Source organism: Synchiropus splendidus, chromosome 5, assembly GCF_027744825.2.
Source record: "Synchiropus splendidus isolate RoL2022-P1 chromosome 5, RoL_Sspl_1.0, whole genome shotgun sequence".
Classification (NCBI taxonomy): domain Eukaryota; kingdom Metazoa; phylum Chordata; class Actinopteri; order Syngnathiformes; family Callionymidae; genus Synchiropus; species Synchiropus splendidus.
Genome location: NC_071338.1, coordinates 4,117,150 through 4,133,857, shown reverse-complemented (window position 1 = coordinate 4,133,857; position 16,708 = coordinate 4,117,150). Strand labels below are relative to the sequence as shown.

The window sequence follows — 16,708 nt, the reverse complement described above, 5'->3', positions numbered from 1 at the left end:
TGCAAGATTTTTCAGCTAATGAACATGATTGGTTTCAGATCGGATCTTTCCAAGGGTCTATTCATTGGGATTGATTGATTTTTTCTTATTATTTTAACTCATATAAATCTATAATATATCAGTAGTTCTATTACTAATGCAACATTAGTCTGAATGTTGAAATTATCTGAGGTTCCTAATCACATGACAACCTTATCTAAACTAAGGAGAGGAACATGCATTTGCCTTTCGTAACCATCCCACAGGCAGCATCAGAGACACAATGCTGCTACTTTGCAGGTTTTATTGAAAACCACTCACGTTCAGTCAAGGACTTTTTTCCAACGACTCAGCCTGGATCTGAACGTTTATATCCATCAGCATCTGTGAATCCATCACTGGAGTTGGTCACTGTCATGATTACGATGCATCGGCCACAGACTAAACACCAATATTTCAAGCCCAAAATGGGCACAGCACATGAGACATTTTTGTAATTCTTGTCACCATTTCAATCTCAAACAGAGCTCCCATTTTGTGAACTTATGAGATGTAACTGAAATTACAAACAGAAAATTGTGTATTGACACAATGCTGTGATATTTGTAAGTGAAAGAGGCAGCTATGATATCTGAAATAAATAACATTTTAAAGACATTTATTAAGTTCAGGATGAACTGTGACAGTAAAATGGTGATAACCCACTGTCCAACTCCACCAAGTCCAGGTCCAGCACAATAATTTTTATCAGTCGTTTCTATGTTCAATTGTTATGTTTTATGTGATTGACCATCTCTGTGTACTGACAAAACTGTATTCATACTGTACACGCCAACTTTACACAACAGTACGGAGGTTTTTCTTGGTTGTGTTTTCATGTCACTTGTCTCACAAGGACCAATTTGGTTGGCACATTTGGACCAAGTCTAACTTTACAGAGCCTTTTTCAAGGTGCTTCCTGGTGAATCGCTGCTTCAAACAGCGTTGCTGTACTGCCACTCTGTCTGGCTGGCATGATATCTGTCTACCATATACACATGAATGTCCTGGGGAGAAAAAAATACATACATAACATTGAACCACCACACATACCAGTGTAAAAGCTCTGTAATCTGGTGCCAGGCCAGATTGTTTTATACAGTTTGTACAGTTTGAAAACGCATTTTCAGGTTTTATCACAATGGTGAAGGATGCTGTGCTCAGAATGATAGACATTTGAAAACAATAAATGTGTGAATCACTTTCAGGATAATTTAGCCAAATTTATTTAATCTTGTCTTTTAATTGAGGGATATTGTGACCAACTATATGAGGCTGATGTAAACCTTTTTATTTTAAATTCTAAATAAATTTCTTCTGTATGCTCCTTAGTTGATGTTTTTTTTTTTTTTCATCAATGGGATTTGCCCAAGTGGGACCTGAGTGCAACAAACCACTTCACACATTGACCAACTTGCAACCAGAACATACTGTACAGTATGTAACACTTAATCAGAATCTGAATCCAATTTGTTGCCATGGGCAGTGGGGATCCCACCAACTAGGAAAGTACTTTGGAATAAAGTGCTGTCAATAAAAGGGAGGGAAGAGGGACAAACAGTCCATGACCAGGGTAAGAAGGGTCCACTCTGATCCGACCTGCAATTCTCTGGGTCCTGGAGACATACAAGGTCATGAAGAGGTGGCAGGCTGCAACCGATCACCTTCTCAGCAGAACGTACGATGCGCTGCAGTCTGCTCTTGTCCCTGGAGGTGGCGCTGTTGCACCAGACAATGATGGAGGAGTTGAGGATGGACTGGATGATGGCTGTGTAGAACTCCACCAGCAACTTCGTCGGCAGTCATAGTTTTCGTAGCTGCCTCAAGAAGAAGATTCTCTGCTTTGCCTTCCTGATGAGCGACCTGATGGTTGGCTCCCATTTGAGGTCCTCTGTGATGGTGGTTCCTAGGAAGCAGAAGAAGTCCACAATAGGAATGGGAAAACCAGCCAACATGACATGGGACAGAGAAACTGTGACTCTCCTGAAGTCCATGACCATCTCCACTGTCTTCTGGGCGTTGAGCTCCAGGTTGTTGTGGAGCACCAGGACACCAGCCGCTCAGCCTCCCGCCTGTCAGCTGACAGCTGAGATGAGCTCGATGATGGTGGCGTCATCCGCAAACTTGATCAGCTTCACGGACTGGTGGCTGGAGGTGCAGCAGTTGGTGTACAGGGAGAAGAGCCATGGAGAGAGAACACAGCCCTGAGGAGACCCAATGTTGAGTGTCGGAGACAGTCGTCCCCAGCCACACGCGCTGACTCCGGCTGGTCAGAAAGTCTGTAATCCAGAGGGAGTCAGTGGTCAGTGGTCACCGGTCACTCTTCAACTCTTTGTAGCTGTTCCTGTCCTTTGTCATTTGCATAACTCACCTTGGTGTGCGTTGGAACTATGCACTCTTCACAGTAGCTGATCCATGGAGTCAGTGTCTGTATACTCATCCAGATTATTGGTTGCAGCCCTGAACACCTCCCAGTATGTGGTCTCCATACAAGCCTGCAGCTCCTCTTTAGCTTCACTTGTCCAGATCCTCATGCTCCTCACAACAGGCTTTGGCAGCTTCAGCTTCTGCTTGTATGTGAGAACAAGATAAACCATCAAGTGGTCAGAGAGTCCCACTATGATCAGTTGAATGGACTGCAAAGCAGGAACTGTTTAGGTCACCGTAACAGAGTTCGTTATTGAGATTGATGCTGCTCTACTGTAAGTCACATTGACGATGCTAGTATTAACTGGATGTGCTGAAGTCACGGAAGACACATGGCTTATCATCACCGTTTCAAAGAATCATTTAAGTATTGCTAGACACCGATAGATATCAACTGGTGCGGTCGACCTGGTGCACAGAGATATAATGTCACTGAACATAACTTCAGTTCTATGAATACGTGTGGAGCCCTCTAATGGGCCTCACTATTGGTTTAACTACTCCGAGGCTCCACCTCGCGCCTGAGAATTGAGAAATGAACTCTCCGCCCAGGTAGGCTCCACCTCTCCTCATAAATCCCTCTGTTCATCACCATTCGTCTCCTTTTGGAAACTCAGGGAGAACAGGGCCTGCTGGGCAGACTGTTAGAGGGCTCCGCACATATTCATAGAACTGAAGTTACGTTCAGTAACTATTATTTCTATGTCGTACGTGCTTCGCCCTCTAACGGGCTTCGCTATTGGTTTAACACCTCGTCAAAGCCCGTAGGTATGAGTTACTTCCCAGCACGGACCTCAACCGAAGGACCAGCCGAAACAGAAGCCAAACACAACCAGTGACCCACTTCAAGGTGGCCCTGAAACCGTCTGCAAGACTGAATGGGCCACGGACCCCGACGCCATATCCCTGAGATATGCTCGGGGAACGTGGAAGCTGATGACCATGATGCAGCTTCACAGATGTCCAGCATCGAAACACCTCTGAACAAAGCAGCCGAAGTGGAGATGGCTCTGGTCGAATGAGCCTTCAACCCAGCTGGAGGCTCCGCTCCTGTGGCCTCATATGCTGCGGAGATGGCTGCACAGATCCAATGAGCTAAGCACTGTGTGGTCACCGCGCTCCCAGCTGACTGACCACCAAAACATATGAAAAGTCTCTCTGACTTTCATACCCCCTTGGTACGGTCCAGATAGGCCGCCAGGGCCCTCACTGAACAGAGCGGGTGCAAACGTGCCGTCTGCTCATCCTGATGTGGCGGAGGTGAAAAGGCTCTCAGAGAGATGACCCGTGACTTAAAAGATGATGTGATCACTTTAGGGATGTAAGATGGGTTCAGGCGGAGGGTGACCCAATCTCTATCATCCCCAAACGACAAACATGTCGGGTTGATTGACTCACCCTCTCAGCAACCAAACCTTGAGTGGACAGGGCGAGACAAGAACGTCCCACCCGCCTGTGTCAGGGCCCACGTTTGGGACCGGCCACAGCTCCCCCACTGCTAACTCCAATAGGTTGGGGAACCACCTGGTGCCCGGACCCTCCGGGGCCACCACCACCACTGACAGTTTCTGATCTCTTATCCGTTGCAGCAGTGGCATCATGAGACGCAACGGAGGAAAAGCGTACAGGAGCCCCTGTGGCCAGTAATGATGCATCAGAGCATCTACCCCGAGCGGAGGGAAGTCCGACGGTCTCAAAGAGAACCAGAGGGGACATTTTACATTCGCTTTCGTAGCGAACAGATCTGCAACCGGTAATCCGAACCAGCTCCAAACTGATGTCATAAGTCGAGGAGACAGCTCCCACTCCTCCATCAGGGCGCCCCCTCGCAATATCCTGTCCGCTCCCATGTTAAGTGACCCCAGGACGTGCCATGCTCTCAGTGACAGTAGATGACTGTCCGCCCATACTAAGATGGATGCTGCCACCTTGTGGAGAGCGGGTGACCTGACACCCCCTGTCTGTTCAGGTAGGCCACAGCTGTCGAGTTGTCCGACGTGATCATAACATGGTGGCCCTTGATGTGAGGAGCAAAGTGGCGAAGAACTAGTTTCACCGCCATCAACTCCAAAACATTTATGTGACGTGGCGGACCTGACCAGACTCCGCCCACGCTGCGTCCGTCCAGCGTCCCACCCGAGCCCGACAGAGACGCATCCGTGAACACGTGAAGATATCGCAGAACACAACTGATCGGCATGCCCTCCATCGGACGTGCCCGAGAGTTCCAGAACATCCCAACATCCCAACGCGCCTGGCTAGACAGCACCAGTCGGCGATTCTTGTCCTTCACTGGGTCCAGCTTCAAGCGGCTGAACTATCTCTGCATCCTTCTCATATTTAACAGCCCCAGTTTCACTACTGGGTGCGCTGCTGACATGAGTCCCAGCAGCTACATGACATCGCAGGCTGTCACACGCGGGCTGTCTATGACTGTTGCCATTTGGTCGAGCAGTCTCACCACACGCTCGTCTGACAGACGTCCCAGCATCAGGTCGGAGTCGACCCAGATCCCTAGATACTGGACCTGCATGAAGGGCTTCAAAACACTTTTCTTCTCGTACACCAAACCCCAGCTGTTTGATGAGACGTAACACCATGTCTGTCTGTATCTCTGTCTCCCTCTTTGATGACGCTAGAAGGAGCCAGTCGTCTGAATACGTCAGCAACCTGAAACCCTGTCTTCGTAGCGGTTCCAGAGCCACGTCCACGAACTTGGAGAACGCTCGTGGAGCCAGAGAGTACCCGAAAGGCAGGCGATTGTACTGAAACAACTCGCCTCCCACGGCAAACCTCAGATACATTCTGTGGCGTAAAATGGGAACATGGAAATAAGCGTCTGTCAAATCGATTGACGTCATCCAGTCCCCGGGTCTGATGCACTCCAGCACCTGCTTTACCGTCAGCATCCTGAACAGACACACCGCGATGTGCTGGTTCAACACTCGGAGGTCCATGATGGGTCTCAGCCCCCCGGACTTCTTTGGCACCAGGAAATACGAGGAGAAAAAACCCATGTCCTTGTCTTCCTGATGCACTCTTGACACAGCCAATAAATAAAGTCAAGACTTCCTGGTCGAGACAATTGCTCTCCTGCATTGTGCAGGGTTTTGACACTCGGATCCCTTGGAACTGAGGTGGTTGTCGGAGATAACCCCTCCTTAACGTCCTGTCGAACCATGCTGCGAGAGGTCTGCACGTTTTGACCCACTCCGTGTAAAACTGTGTCAGCGGAGGAACGCCAAGCTGCAGACATGTTGGCCCCCCCCACGTTTGGCTTCCGTGCTGAGAGGGCTCCCTCGAAAGGGCTGCATCCCAGACAGCAAAGAAACATCACTGCCCTCAGTGATGGACGTCTCCAGCGGCTTGTCAGCTCCCGTACGCACGGCGCAGCTTGGGGTCTGTCGTCTCCGGGCGTCCTCAAAATGGCCGCGCGACTTACCACATTCGGCCCCCTGCATGGACTTGGCTGATGGAGAAGCAAAATGGCCCAACCTCTCACGTGAGCCGCCCTCGTCCACAGGAGGTCGCAAAAAATGGCCAACCGTCTTCTCACACACCTCGGACTTAGCGGTTCGTGAAGATGGCGGCGTCGCAACTCCTACTCGGAGAATGCGTCGAAAAGGCCTCAGCGAAGCCGGAACCGCGGAACCCCATGGCGCATCACCAAACAATGACACAGTACCATCAACATACATAAGTAAGGCTCTGGGTCCTGCGGGGGGTTTAATCCCAGCTGCTCCATCGCCGACGCGAAGAGCTCCGGCATATCGTTGAGTGGGAAGCGTCTTGGTGGAGGAGCGGGCGCTTCCTCCTCTTCATCCTCACTCGGGCCTTCATGCAGGGCAAGTGCAAGTTCTGAGCCGGCGCCGGGATGTCGGCGAACAGAAGCTCCGGGTCCTCCTTCACGAATACCTGGACCTCGTCACTCTCATCGTACTCGTCCCAGGACTTCATCTTGGGCCGCTTGCCCTTATCTTTGGTCGTGGGCTGCGGCGCCTCGGGCTCGGGTGACCAGGCCGCCAAACCACGAGCGGAGGGCCTCCCTCCTCCGCCATTCCCCCGCAGGGAGGTCACATGATGTGGTCCCAGACAGTTAAAACAACGGTCATGGGAATCTCCTTCGTTCAAAACGCCCTCGCAAGAAGCGCACGTTCTCTCCATAACACTCGATAGCGATAATCCACAACGAAACAATTCAAAGGCTGAATGACAAAAGGAGACGAATGGTGATGAACAGGGGGATTTATGAGGAGAGGTGGAGCCTACCTGGGCGGAGAGTTAAGCCAATCAATTCTCAGGCGCGAGGCGGAGCCTCGGAGTAGTTAAACCAATAGCGAAGCCCATTAGAGGGCGAAGCATGTATGACATAGAATGTAACTTTATCACTGTCAAAAATATAGTGCCGTACTGGGGAAGGCGGAGTGGAATGGTTCGCCCAGCATGCTTTGCAGCACTCTGTCTCGGAGTTCAGGTTGACGTTCGGTGTGTTTTTGCATCACAACAAGTTTGTATTCTGCATGTCTGCTGTTCTCTGTGTTGTGATTCATTGTTCTCTTTTGTTACAATTACTGTTTGGAGAGGAGTACCGTGAGCAGGGTTGTGTGTTTGGTTTGTGAACTCCCTCCATTCATGTGAACGCATGTACAGTATGTACTGACCTTATTTAAGTGGCATACTTTCTGTAATCATGCGTGTATGAGGCACAGGAGTTGCTCTTATAACCAGAAGTCTCTGTCTGAGGTTGATTTAATTCAGAACAGGAACTCACTGAAGGAGAATTCAAGGACATTATTGTCTCTCTGCAGCTATAACCAATGTTTGAAGTCCAATTGCAGTGCACTGCATTTTACAGAGATGGATGCTGTTCCTTGTTGGGTGGCGAGAACATTGTTACTGCTGTTTCTGGAGTCTGGAACATCTAAACTCTGCCTTGTTTCTAGTTTGACACAGAAAAAGACCTTATTTTACCAGCGAGGAAGTACTCCCTGTCTGATGCTCTTATGTAAGAGCCCCACCCTCCCACCCCCAGTGGAAATAAGGACTATAGACCGGTGGCTTTGACATCACATGTCATGAAGACCCTGGAGCGCCTGATTCTCAATCAGCTCCGGCCCATGGTCACAGCATGTCTGGAGCCCCTCCAGTTTGCCTACCAGCCCCACCTGGGAGTAGATGATGCCATCATCTACCTGCTGAACCGGATCTGCACTCAACTGGACCAGCGTGCCAACTCAGTGAGAATCATGTTCTTTGATTTCTCCAGTGCCTTTGATGTTGATGCCCCCCTTATGTCCTGGATTATGTACTACCTGACCGGTAGACCACAGTACGTGTGCCTGCAGGGCTGGGTGTCGGACACAGTGGTTAGTAATGCACCACAGGGAACTGTTCTCTCTCCGTTCCTCTTCACCATTTACACTACGGACTTCAGCTATCGGTCTGAGAGTTGCCACCTTCAGAAGTTCTCTGACGACTCTGTCATAGTTGGATGTATCAGCAAGGGTGAGGAGACTGAGTACAGGGCTGTGGTGGAGGGCTTTGTTGCTTGGTGTGAGCTGAACCATCAGCAGCTCAATGCGATAAAGTCCAAAGAACTGGTGGTGGACCTAAGGAGGACCAAGTCTCCCGTGACTGTGAATGTGGATATGGTCAAGGACTATACATATTTTGGGGTCGACATAGACAATAAACAGGACTGGGCTCGGAACACTGAGGCCCTTTACAAAAAAGGTCAGAGTTGTCTCTTTTTCTTGAGGAGGCTCAGGTCCTTCAACGTCTGCGGGACAATGCTGAGGATGTTTTATGATTCGGTGGTGTCCAGTGTAATTCTGTTCGCTGCGGTTTGCTGGGGCAGCAAATTAAGGGTGGCGGACACTAACAGACTCAACAAACTCATCCGCAAAGCTAGTGATGTGGTGGGGGTGAAACTGAACTCCTTGGAGACAGTTATAGAAACTAAGGAGCATACTGGACAACATAACCCTCCCCCTCCATGAGCTCCTGGTCCAATACAGAAGCACATGGACCAACAGACTGAGACTACCCAACTCAAAGACTCTTTTCTTCCTGTGGCAATAAAAACACACAATTCGTCTCTGAAAAAATACATTGAAAGGTTTTTTGACATATTTTTCTGTTCTTGAACTACATTTCTTGCACATTGTTTTCTAAGCTCTTTTGTATCACTTTTTTGCACTTTATAATATTATTTCTTTTTAATTTATTGTGATATGTTGTGTACAGAGCATGTTACGAACACAATTTCCCTTGGGATTAATGAAGTTTTTCTGATTCTGATACTGTGTTAGATCTATCTCGTCATTTCGTCAGGCTACGGAAAATATTTCAGCTGATATTCCTCTTTGTTGATTTTGAACAACACAAAATCCACTTCCAAGATTTCTGTTGGGGAGACAAAAATGATTCAAACGAGTCCATCAGAACATCAGTTGGTGTGACAGATGTTTTACCCAGGTCTTCCATTTATTGGGTGGTGGAGACTTGAACAGGTGACCAGATCTCACTTATGTCACAAGACCAGGGGAACTGCAGAACACTGTGCTCCCAACTGAATTCAAAATGAGTTTATTAAATGTAAACAGAATCATAGTTATCAAAATGAATCATCATGATTATCATTAAATTAAAGGACAGACATGCTATTTGTACTAGACAAATCACTTAAAGAAATATTTTTTGGTTCTATCAGTTGGCTACTTCATGCTTTGGTTTTGGGTTGCTTAAGAGAGGCTGGGCACTAGTATCTAGCAACATTAGTCATGCTACCATCAAGGGTATGTATCATTTACAAGCTAAATGATACATACCCTGTATTTTTAAGGTGCATACGATATCATTGACTTAATATATATTTTGTACTGACCAACAGATTAGCTAACAAGGCATACTGCTAACTGTTGGGAAAACAAAAACTGACTGCATGTAATGTTAACGTAAAGAGGATAAGAGAGACTAGTTCAGACTTACATTATCTTATGTCCAATGGGAATTGGAGGCGTTGCATTCCATTGTGAAAATACGACAGCACAAATAAAGTTTCCACTCTCCACTGGACTGGTATAAAGGCAATAAAGAAGGGATTGGGTATGGCGACATGGACAGGAAAATGTGAAAATATGTTTTGAAATACATTTAAACAGCATAATACAATGATGAATATGACTATAAGAAAATGTGAATAGAAAATATATCCAGTTTATCCAGTTAATTTGCTGCATTTCCAACATATTCCTTTTTTGGAACTTTCCCACCTCATGTTTTTCCTCCATGTTGAATCCCAACCTGTTGTTTTCCTCTCGTCATTTTCTCGCTGGGAAACGTGGGGATTAGGTGAATATTAGCTCTTGCCCCTTGTGAAAAGGCACCGATGAACACAAGCCATTAATGGCACCAAACGAGACAGTCACAATCACAGTCAATTACCTGAGCTTCTGAAAGAAACCAGGCATATCGATAAAAAAAGGATCATAGAATCGCAACTATTCCAACTCAGCTTGCCCACTGAACCCAGACAAAGTTTAGAGAAACTGATTGATTTGATGGTAGCATGACTAAACTGTGCAATCAAGTTCAAGTGAATGAAAGGGAATTTTGGTGGAGATCTCACCACTGAAAGACATTTGCTGTGCTGTGTAAATCTGTCCCACAACATTTATTTAATGTTACAGGCAGGAAGTGGTGGGGTGTATTCACCCAGTTAATGTTTTACATGCATGCAGACAGCAGCCAAAAGTTCTTAATATAAGAGCAGCTGAAACAGATGAATTGTTGTAACTGCAAAGAATTATTAAGAGCTCACGCTTTATACCCAAGTCAAGTAGGCTACAAATAAAAGGTGACCCACATAGCGATTCAGGAATATGCTCTATTGACTTAAGTCTCCAGACAGACACACACTGCAAAACAACTCTCAGTGTCTATATTTATTAAACCAATATTTGAACACAAAATGTATCCTTTATTAATTTTGGAGACAGATTCCAGAAATGGACAGTAGACACTTACCTACTCGATCACCATCATAATTCTGTATCAGTGCTCGAGCAATGAGATGTCATCGGTATGTTAGGTATCGTTTTGAGAACGCAAAAGCTTCCTACAACATGGGCTATTTCAACATGTGATCTAGCAAAACTTACAATTCTTGATTATTTGCTGCTTTACATACATACGTTTTTAATTTGCTCACCAACCTAACCCAAACCCTCATTTTATAGGCACTCAATGAGTTCCAACAAAATAGTATAGAATATAGAAAATACAGTATGCCCTGACAAAAGTCCCTGTGATCTCCTGATCAAGATCAACACTTGTATAATAGAAGAGCAAGAGCAACATAACTGTGAAGGAACATCAGAAGATGTGTGAGATGGCAACCACAACCTCTCCACACTCTGTACTACTGTTCAAATGCAGAACTTGTGAAAATGATGCAGCTGTCATCATACAGGCAGTACCTTGTTCGAAGCAATAGTACACCCATACACTCAACGATAGATGTCTTGGAGTTTCATGATCTTTCAGCTGTGATGGAATTTGGGTCGAAATGCAAAGGGGCTTTGACAGATCGACAATGTCACCACTCAGAACTTGACCACCCAGCAGCCAATCTGCATCTGCAACAGATAATAGAGAGAAGAAACATGAATAATCATGAGTAAACAACATTGCAGTAGTTTTATCTACAATTGTGATAGAATCATACCTCCTATTGTTTGGTGTTAGTTTAAAAAAAGATGGCAAATGAAACTGCTGCTGTTGTTGGATGAGTGACAGCTTGTACTGAACAAAGTCACTAGTAGCATTCGTTCATAGTTCATTTCCATGCACACATTTGGAGGACGAAGGCAGCATTTTGTCCGTTAGCTTACTTGACCATTAGTTTTCCAAATATACATATCTGCAGAATGACGTCATTGCAAACTCACAACACAGCGGACATTAGGTTGGTGTATTTACCAATGGCATCAACAAAGACCATGAGAGCAATACAGTGATGAGTTTGGGAATTCTCTGTTGACTATGACATTATTCGAGTGTTCTCATTTCACCTCACCTCAAGGAGACAATCCGGATGTCTGGGGTGTGTTAAAAGTGAATTTGCTTTTAAAAAACGGCTCTGAAAATGGTTGGGACCAGCAATCATAAATGTTAAACACGTTCACTATTCATGACCAAAAAACTCTGTGTGGGAACAGCCGATCGCTGACAACCTGAACTGTTGGAGCGATCGAACTGGAAAAAAAAAGGATCATGTGCATATGGATATGTTGCCATTTCTAAAATTAATGACAACAAAAACACTAGATTCTAATCTGTAATTGTATAACTTTTTTCTTTAGGGAGTCTCCCATAAAAAAACCAAAACAAAACAAAAAAAAACCAAAACAAAACACATCACCAACCTAACCAACCTATAAAGACATTGAACACAGCAACTATCAATTACAAAAAGCTTACAAAGTGACTGCTAAAGTCATTTTCCAAGCACTTGTCTGACTCATTTCTGCTTCCTTAATCTCTTTAACCTCCACCCACACCATAAATTTACCACTCGAAGACACTTGAGAATCCGTAACATGCAAATCATACCAAAATAGATTGAACCCCAAAAACTGTTTAAAATAATCCCCTCCTCCAAAGAGGAAAGGCTAGTTTTGGTCAAAACACTATTTTCAGCAGCTGAAATATGACTTCTCAGATGGAAGTAATTCTAGCAATGCTTCCTTGGAATGCCATAAGTAGTTGACAATTGCTCAAACAACACTAATATATCAGATACATCCAGAATTCCTTAGATATTATCAATCAAGTGGAGAGAGTGGTGAGCTCTGAGCCACACCTCTGAAAATGTCAGTCAATGTCCGGACACCATACTAATAGTACCGACTGCAGCAGTCGGATAGGTATGGAGTAACCGAACCCATTTACCGAATATATCACGACATCTGTCTGATGACGGATGCTGCTGCTGAGGGATGCTAGGATAATTAGTCCATGTCCCTAAAGAGACATATCAGATTATTCTCCAACAACATCAAACAAATATGGCCACAACATTCAATCAAAAGCCTCAATGGCGTACAGCGCCAACACTGCAATGTCTTCTCAACCCTCCTCACATTACAAAATCCCTGTCTTCCCTGTATAAAACCATTTTGGTCTCCCCCAACCGCAGAAATAATAGCAGTAATTTTCATATCAGATTTTAAAAGGCTAACAGGACTCACATTTTCTAATAGGACTCACATTTTCACACTTTGTGCTACACTTAGTCATTCTCTCACAATTCTCTTATTCTTCTTCTGAAATAGAAAGTAATCTCAGGCCCATACAATTTTTCACAAAAATTCTGCCGCATCTACAACAGCAGAGTCTTAAATCAAATTGGTGGCCCTTTCTGTCTGTTGTTGCTTGACGCGCCACACCAACAACCTCCCTGGTCTGTCTCCTAGATCATATTAGGAGTGTTTGAGTCTCAATATATTAGAGGCTGCTTTTGATGAGGTCTATTTTCATAAACCTCTTTCTCCATAGCTTTAATTTTCTGATCCATTCCAATTTCAAACTTTGTTTTGTTTTTGTGCGAGTGAAACTCAACAAATTGCAGAACAGCCATCCTAAAATGAGTATTATCTAGATCATCTGTCTTCGGAAGTCCCACCAATACTGGCATATATATTGAGCTTTCACATTTACTGCTTAGCACATGTTTCCATAGTCGTGTGCTATTATTAATTGCTCATCACCTCCGCTAATATTTAGGAATGACTAATGTTTTCTCTTTAGGTCTTTGTTTAGATAGTAGCTTCTCCTTTGTGTTACAGGTGTGTTGCATGTATGTTTCCATCTAAAGTCAGACCAAGACGGCAGGAATTCAGACTTACAGCATGTGGTTATGGAAGCAGGCATATCAGCACATGCAGAAATTGCCCAGCTAAACTTGAAATTTTAAAAGTGAAAGCTGTTGCAGCGGTGTGATGTTTGTTCAGGGAACATGCTGAAAATAAATTAAGAAGCTCAAACCACACTGAGACAAATGTACATAATAAAATAAAAATACAGTGGGAGTGGAACTCGCTGAAAAAGGAAATTGAACAAAAAGCTAAGACTGTTACATACAACTACTGTTTGGAAAAGTGGGAACAAGGGACAGAAATTATGCAAACTGTAACTCTGCTCTTTTTCAATCTCTGCCTAATGTCAAAATAAACCGACAGAATTGTGATATAATAATAATGAAGCCTCAAATAGTGCACGTACAAATGTCATAGTTTGTATGTAATGCATGTACAATGTGTTAGAAGAGATTGAATTAAAGATTAATTCAACTTGTGTAGATACGACGATCGACTGGACAGGGTTTTGCATTACCATAAGTATCTCTGATTAACCTACCCTGCTGCAAAATCCTTCATGCTTTATCAATGATTTGGCATCCAGAAATTATACTCTCATGCAAATTACGTGATGTCATCTAATTGTCGTTCCACTTCTTGTGTCAAATAGTGTTCCTTCATGGGCTGTAATGAATTTGAAAAGCAATATATGTAGTAGAGATGGAAATGACGGATGTTTCTCACCGTCAGATGACAACGTCCAGCAGCTCGGGGCACCTGCTGTTAGCTTGGTTCCCTCAGGAAGCGATAAGTTAAGCGACACAAGCAGAGTCTGGCCTGCAGACACTGATAAAGGTGCCAGGTCTATCCTGGCGGCAGATTTAGGCAACAGTGGCACTCGAGGAGGAGAAGAGCCTTTTGAAGTTGACGAGTCAGTGCAGTCCATGGAAATAGGGAGCTGTGAATAATGAATGCAGTGATTTAAAACAAGATGACTTGCTAAAGTTTAAGCTTTAAAGATGAATTACAGATTCTGACCGGATAGATGGTCTTGATCTCCATGTCCAGCACTTTGACTTGGTGATTGTTCGTGTCAGCAACGTAGATTAGTTTGCCTCCAGTGCCCACACAGATCCCCCCTGGTTCATTGAAAGAGCACTTGCTGAAGTCAGGGCTGATATTGTCTGCTGCCTCTCCAGAGCCTGCCAAGGTCCAGCAGTGCTTTGTTTTGGGATCCACCACTTTTATCTGCAAAGACAGACATCTGTAAGAACTATGGTGAAGAGATTAACTTTGATTAAGAAAAACAACAACAGATTATTCACAAACAGCCAAGCACAAAACATACTTAAAATCATAAATTGTCATCACAATTGCCATTATTAATACCTGTATTAATACCTTAATAACTCTTCACTAATTCAAAGCATCAGACAGGATATCCTGCATTAAATTGTATTACCGCTTTCATTCAACTAGTGCAGAAATAGTACACATGGATTTAAAAACATCAAAATAAAAACAAAATCATAAAAATTCAAACAACCATAATCACAATAATACAACTCTAATCAATAATTTGAGCCAAAAGCTGTGATAATAACTAAGAATCATGAATGTAATTGGATGGATAAACGTTTACTGTCATTTGGAGATAGACATTCAGCTCATGAAAAATGAAAGCAAAAATGTTGCGTTTATTTTTTTTGTCCAGTGTAGACATTAACCCGTGGTTAATTTAAGAATTTACCAGTGATAGAGCAAATGACAATTCGGGGTGGGACGATATGATATATCAAAATTCCTACATACACAAGATGACATACATAACAAAGACACAATGTCTGCGATGTCCAAAATATTGCAGACATTTCATCAACAATATATCACGATGAGCGTGACTCAAACAGGAAAAAAGGAAAACGTAATGTAATGATGCATTTAATGAATGTACAATGTACAAAGAAAATTGAGCTCAAAGAAACATTCATTTGCATAGTGCCTTACTGCCTCCAGTGTTATAAATATAAGCAATGTACAGCTGTTAAAATGCCTGAACATTGAAGCGGCTGTGTGTAGTTGCTTTTGGCCGCGACCCAGGTAAACAAGTGTAATTCCAAGATGTCGTTAAGGTGGATTTCCGGTCGTGCCCCCATCCCACGTTTACAGTCCAACCTCGGTTCTCCACCACAACTCGTTCCAGAAGGCGGTTCGAGAAGTGACTTGTTCAAAATCTGAATCGATTTTTCCCCATTACAGTTAATGGAAAAAGAAATAATGCGTTCCAAGCCTTAAAATAATCTTTTTGTAGGAGTGAATGTAGGTGTGCTGTTCGTGTATGTGTGTGTGTGTGGCCGCTGTATGTGGGAGTGTTTGCCGAGTGAGTGACGTCTCTCGAGAAGTGAAGAGGAGCCCGGTGCGTGTCCAGCTCGGAATGTGTGGTTCTGTGCAGTTTGGCTGTGACAAAGTAATAAACCAAGTAACGCTCTGTCCGAGACTCGCCTCATCCCTGTCCGAGCTCCAGCCGACAACAGGACATCAAACCCTGGAGTGCACGCTCCAGACTTGGAGGTGTTGAGAGCACCTCCCCTGTGACACTCTACCACGGTCCAGTGCGGAGACAGGAAAGGTTTTACACAGTCAGTAAATGTAGCGGGAATCTGCGTTACACACAATAACAGAGCACGTTGTGGGTCAGCTGAGTTTTATCCGACTTTTTCCAAGGACGTTCAAGTTTTGAATTTTCGTTTGAAATCAGAAGCAAAAACATCTCAAAATTTTCATTCGAAACTCCGATTTGTTCGAAGTCTGGGACATTCGAAAACCGAGAGTATTTGTTTATGAGGAAAGACTGAGGCGAAACAGTAAAAAATGTAATCACAGATGGCAACATAAACAACACTGCCCAACTTACATTTGCAAAGGCATCTCTAGACGCATCTATCATTCAACATCAGAGCTCAAAGTCTGTCATGCAACCAGTGAGCAGGATCCAGCGAGAGATGGAAGCAGCTTCAAGACCCTTCAAGACCAGACCCAGATAATAATTATTACAGCTGCATGTTTTAGAATGAAGCAAAAGAGAAAGTTTGAACATTCACTGATTTAGTGACAACAAACTGCTATCTTTTAGTTTTGAGATCTGTAAGATGCAGATCTCCTTCACGTGTCTGACAAGAATGCACAACTTGAGTTCTGCGAGCAACAGACATCAGTCATTGTGATGTCTCTTACAAGATTCTTCCATAAAAAACATCTTGAAAACCGTCATGTCAATCCTATCCCATCGGCTCTCATTTAAACCGTGGCGATAGCCACCATCGTTTGCAGCGGTGCAGAGCTTTTTTCCTCTCTTGCTTTATTACGTTATGACTGTCATGTGTTTCAATGAGGAGCAGACA

At 44.3% G+C, this 16,708-nt stretch overlaps 1 protein-coding gene across 3 annotated transcripts in view; it reads right to left on the bottom strand.

Moving 5' to 3' along the window:
• Window positions 1-289: 289 nt before the first annotated feature.
• The window catches only part of nhlrc2 (NHL repeat containing 2), a 61,658-nt gene continuing 45,239 nt past the window's right edge, over window positions 290-16,708 (bottom strand). The window contains exons 10-15 of one of the 3 annotated variants that reach the window (XR_008414497.1): window positions 14,346-14,555; window positions 14,052-14,265; window positions 9,436-11,084; window positions 2,390-2,585; window positions 1,701-2,297; window positions 290-1,634 (exon numbers count right to left, since the gene is read on the bottom strand). Coding sequence is in view for 1 of the 3 variants with exons in the window: in XM_053864467.1 (XP_053720442.1) it covers window positions 10,822-11,084; window positions 14,052-14,265; window positions 14,346-14,555 (687 nt within the window). In the remaining 2 variants the exon portion in view is untranslated. Of the gene's footprint in view, window positions 2,298-2,389; window positions 2,586-7,613; window positions 11,085-14,051; window positions 14,266-14,345; window positions 14,556-16,708 lie in introns of those variants that run through there. The other 2 variants (XR_008414496.1, XM_053864467.1) reach the window with 2 other exon arrangements.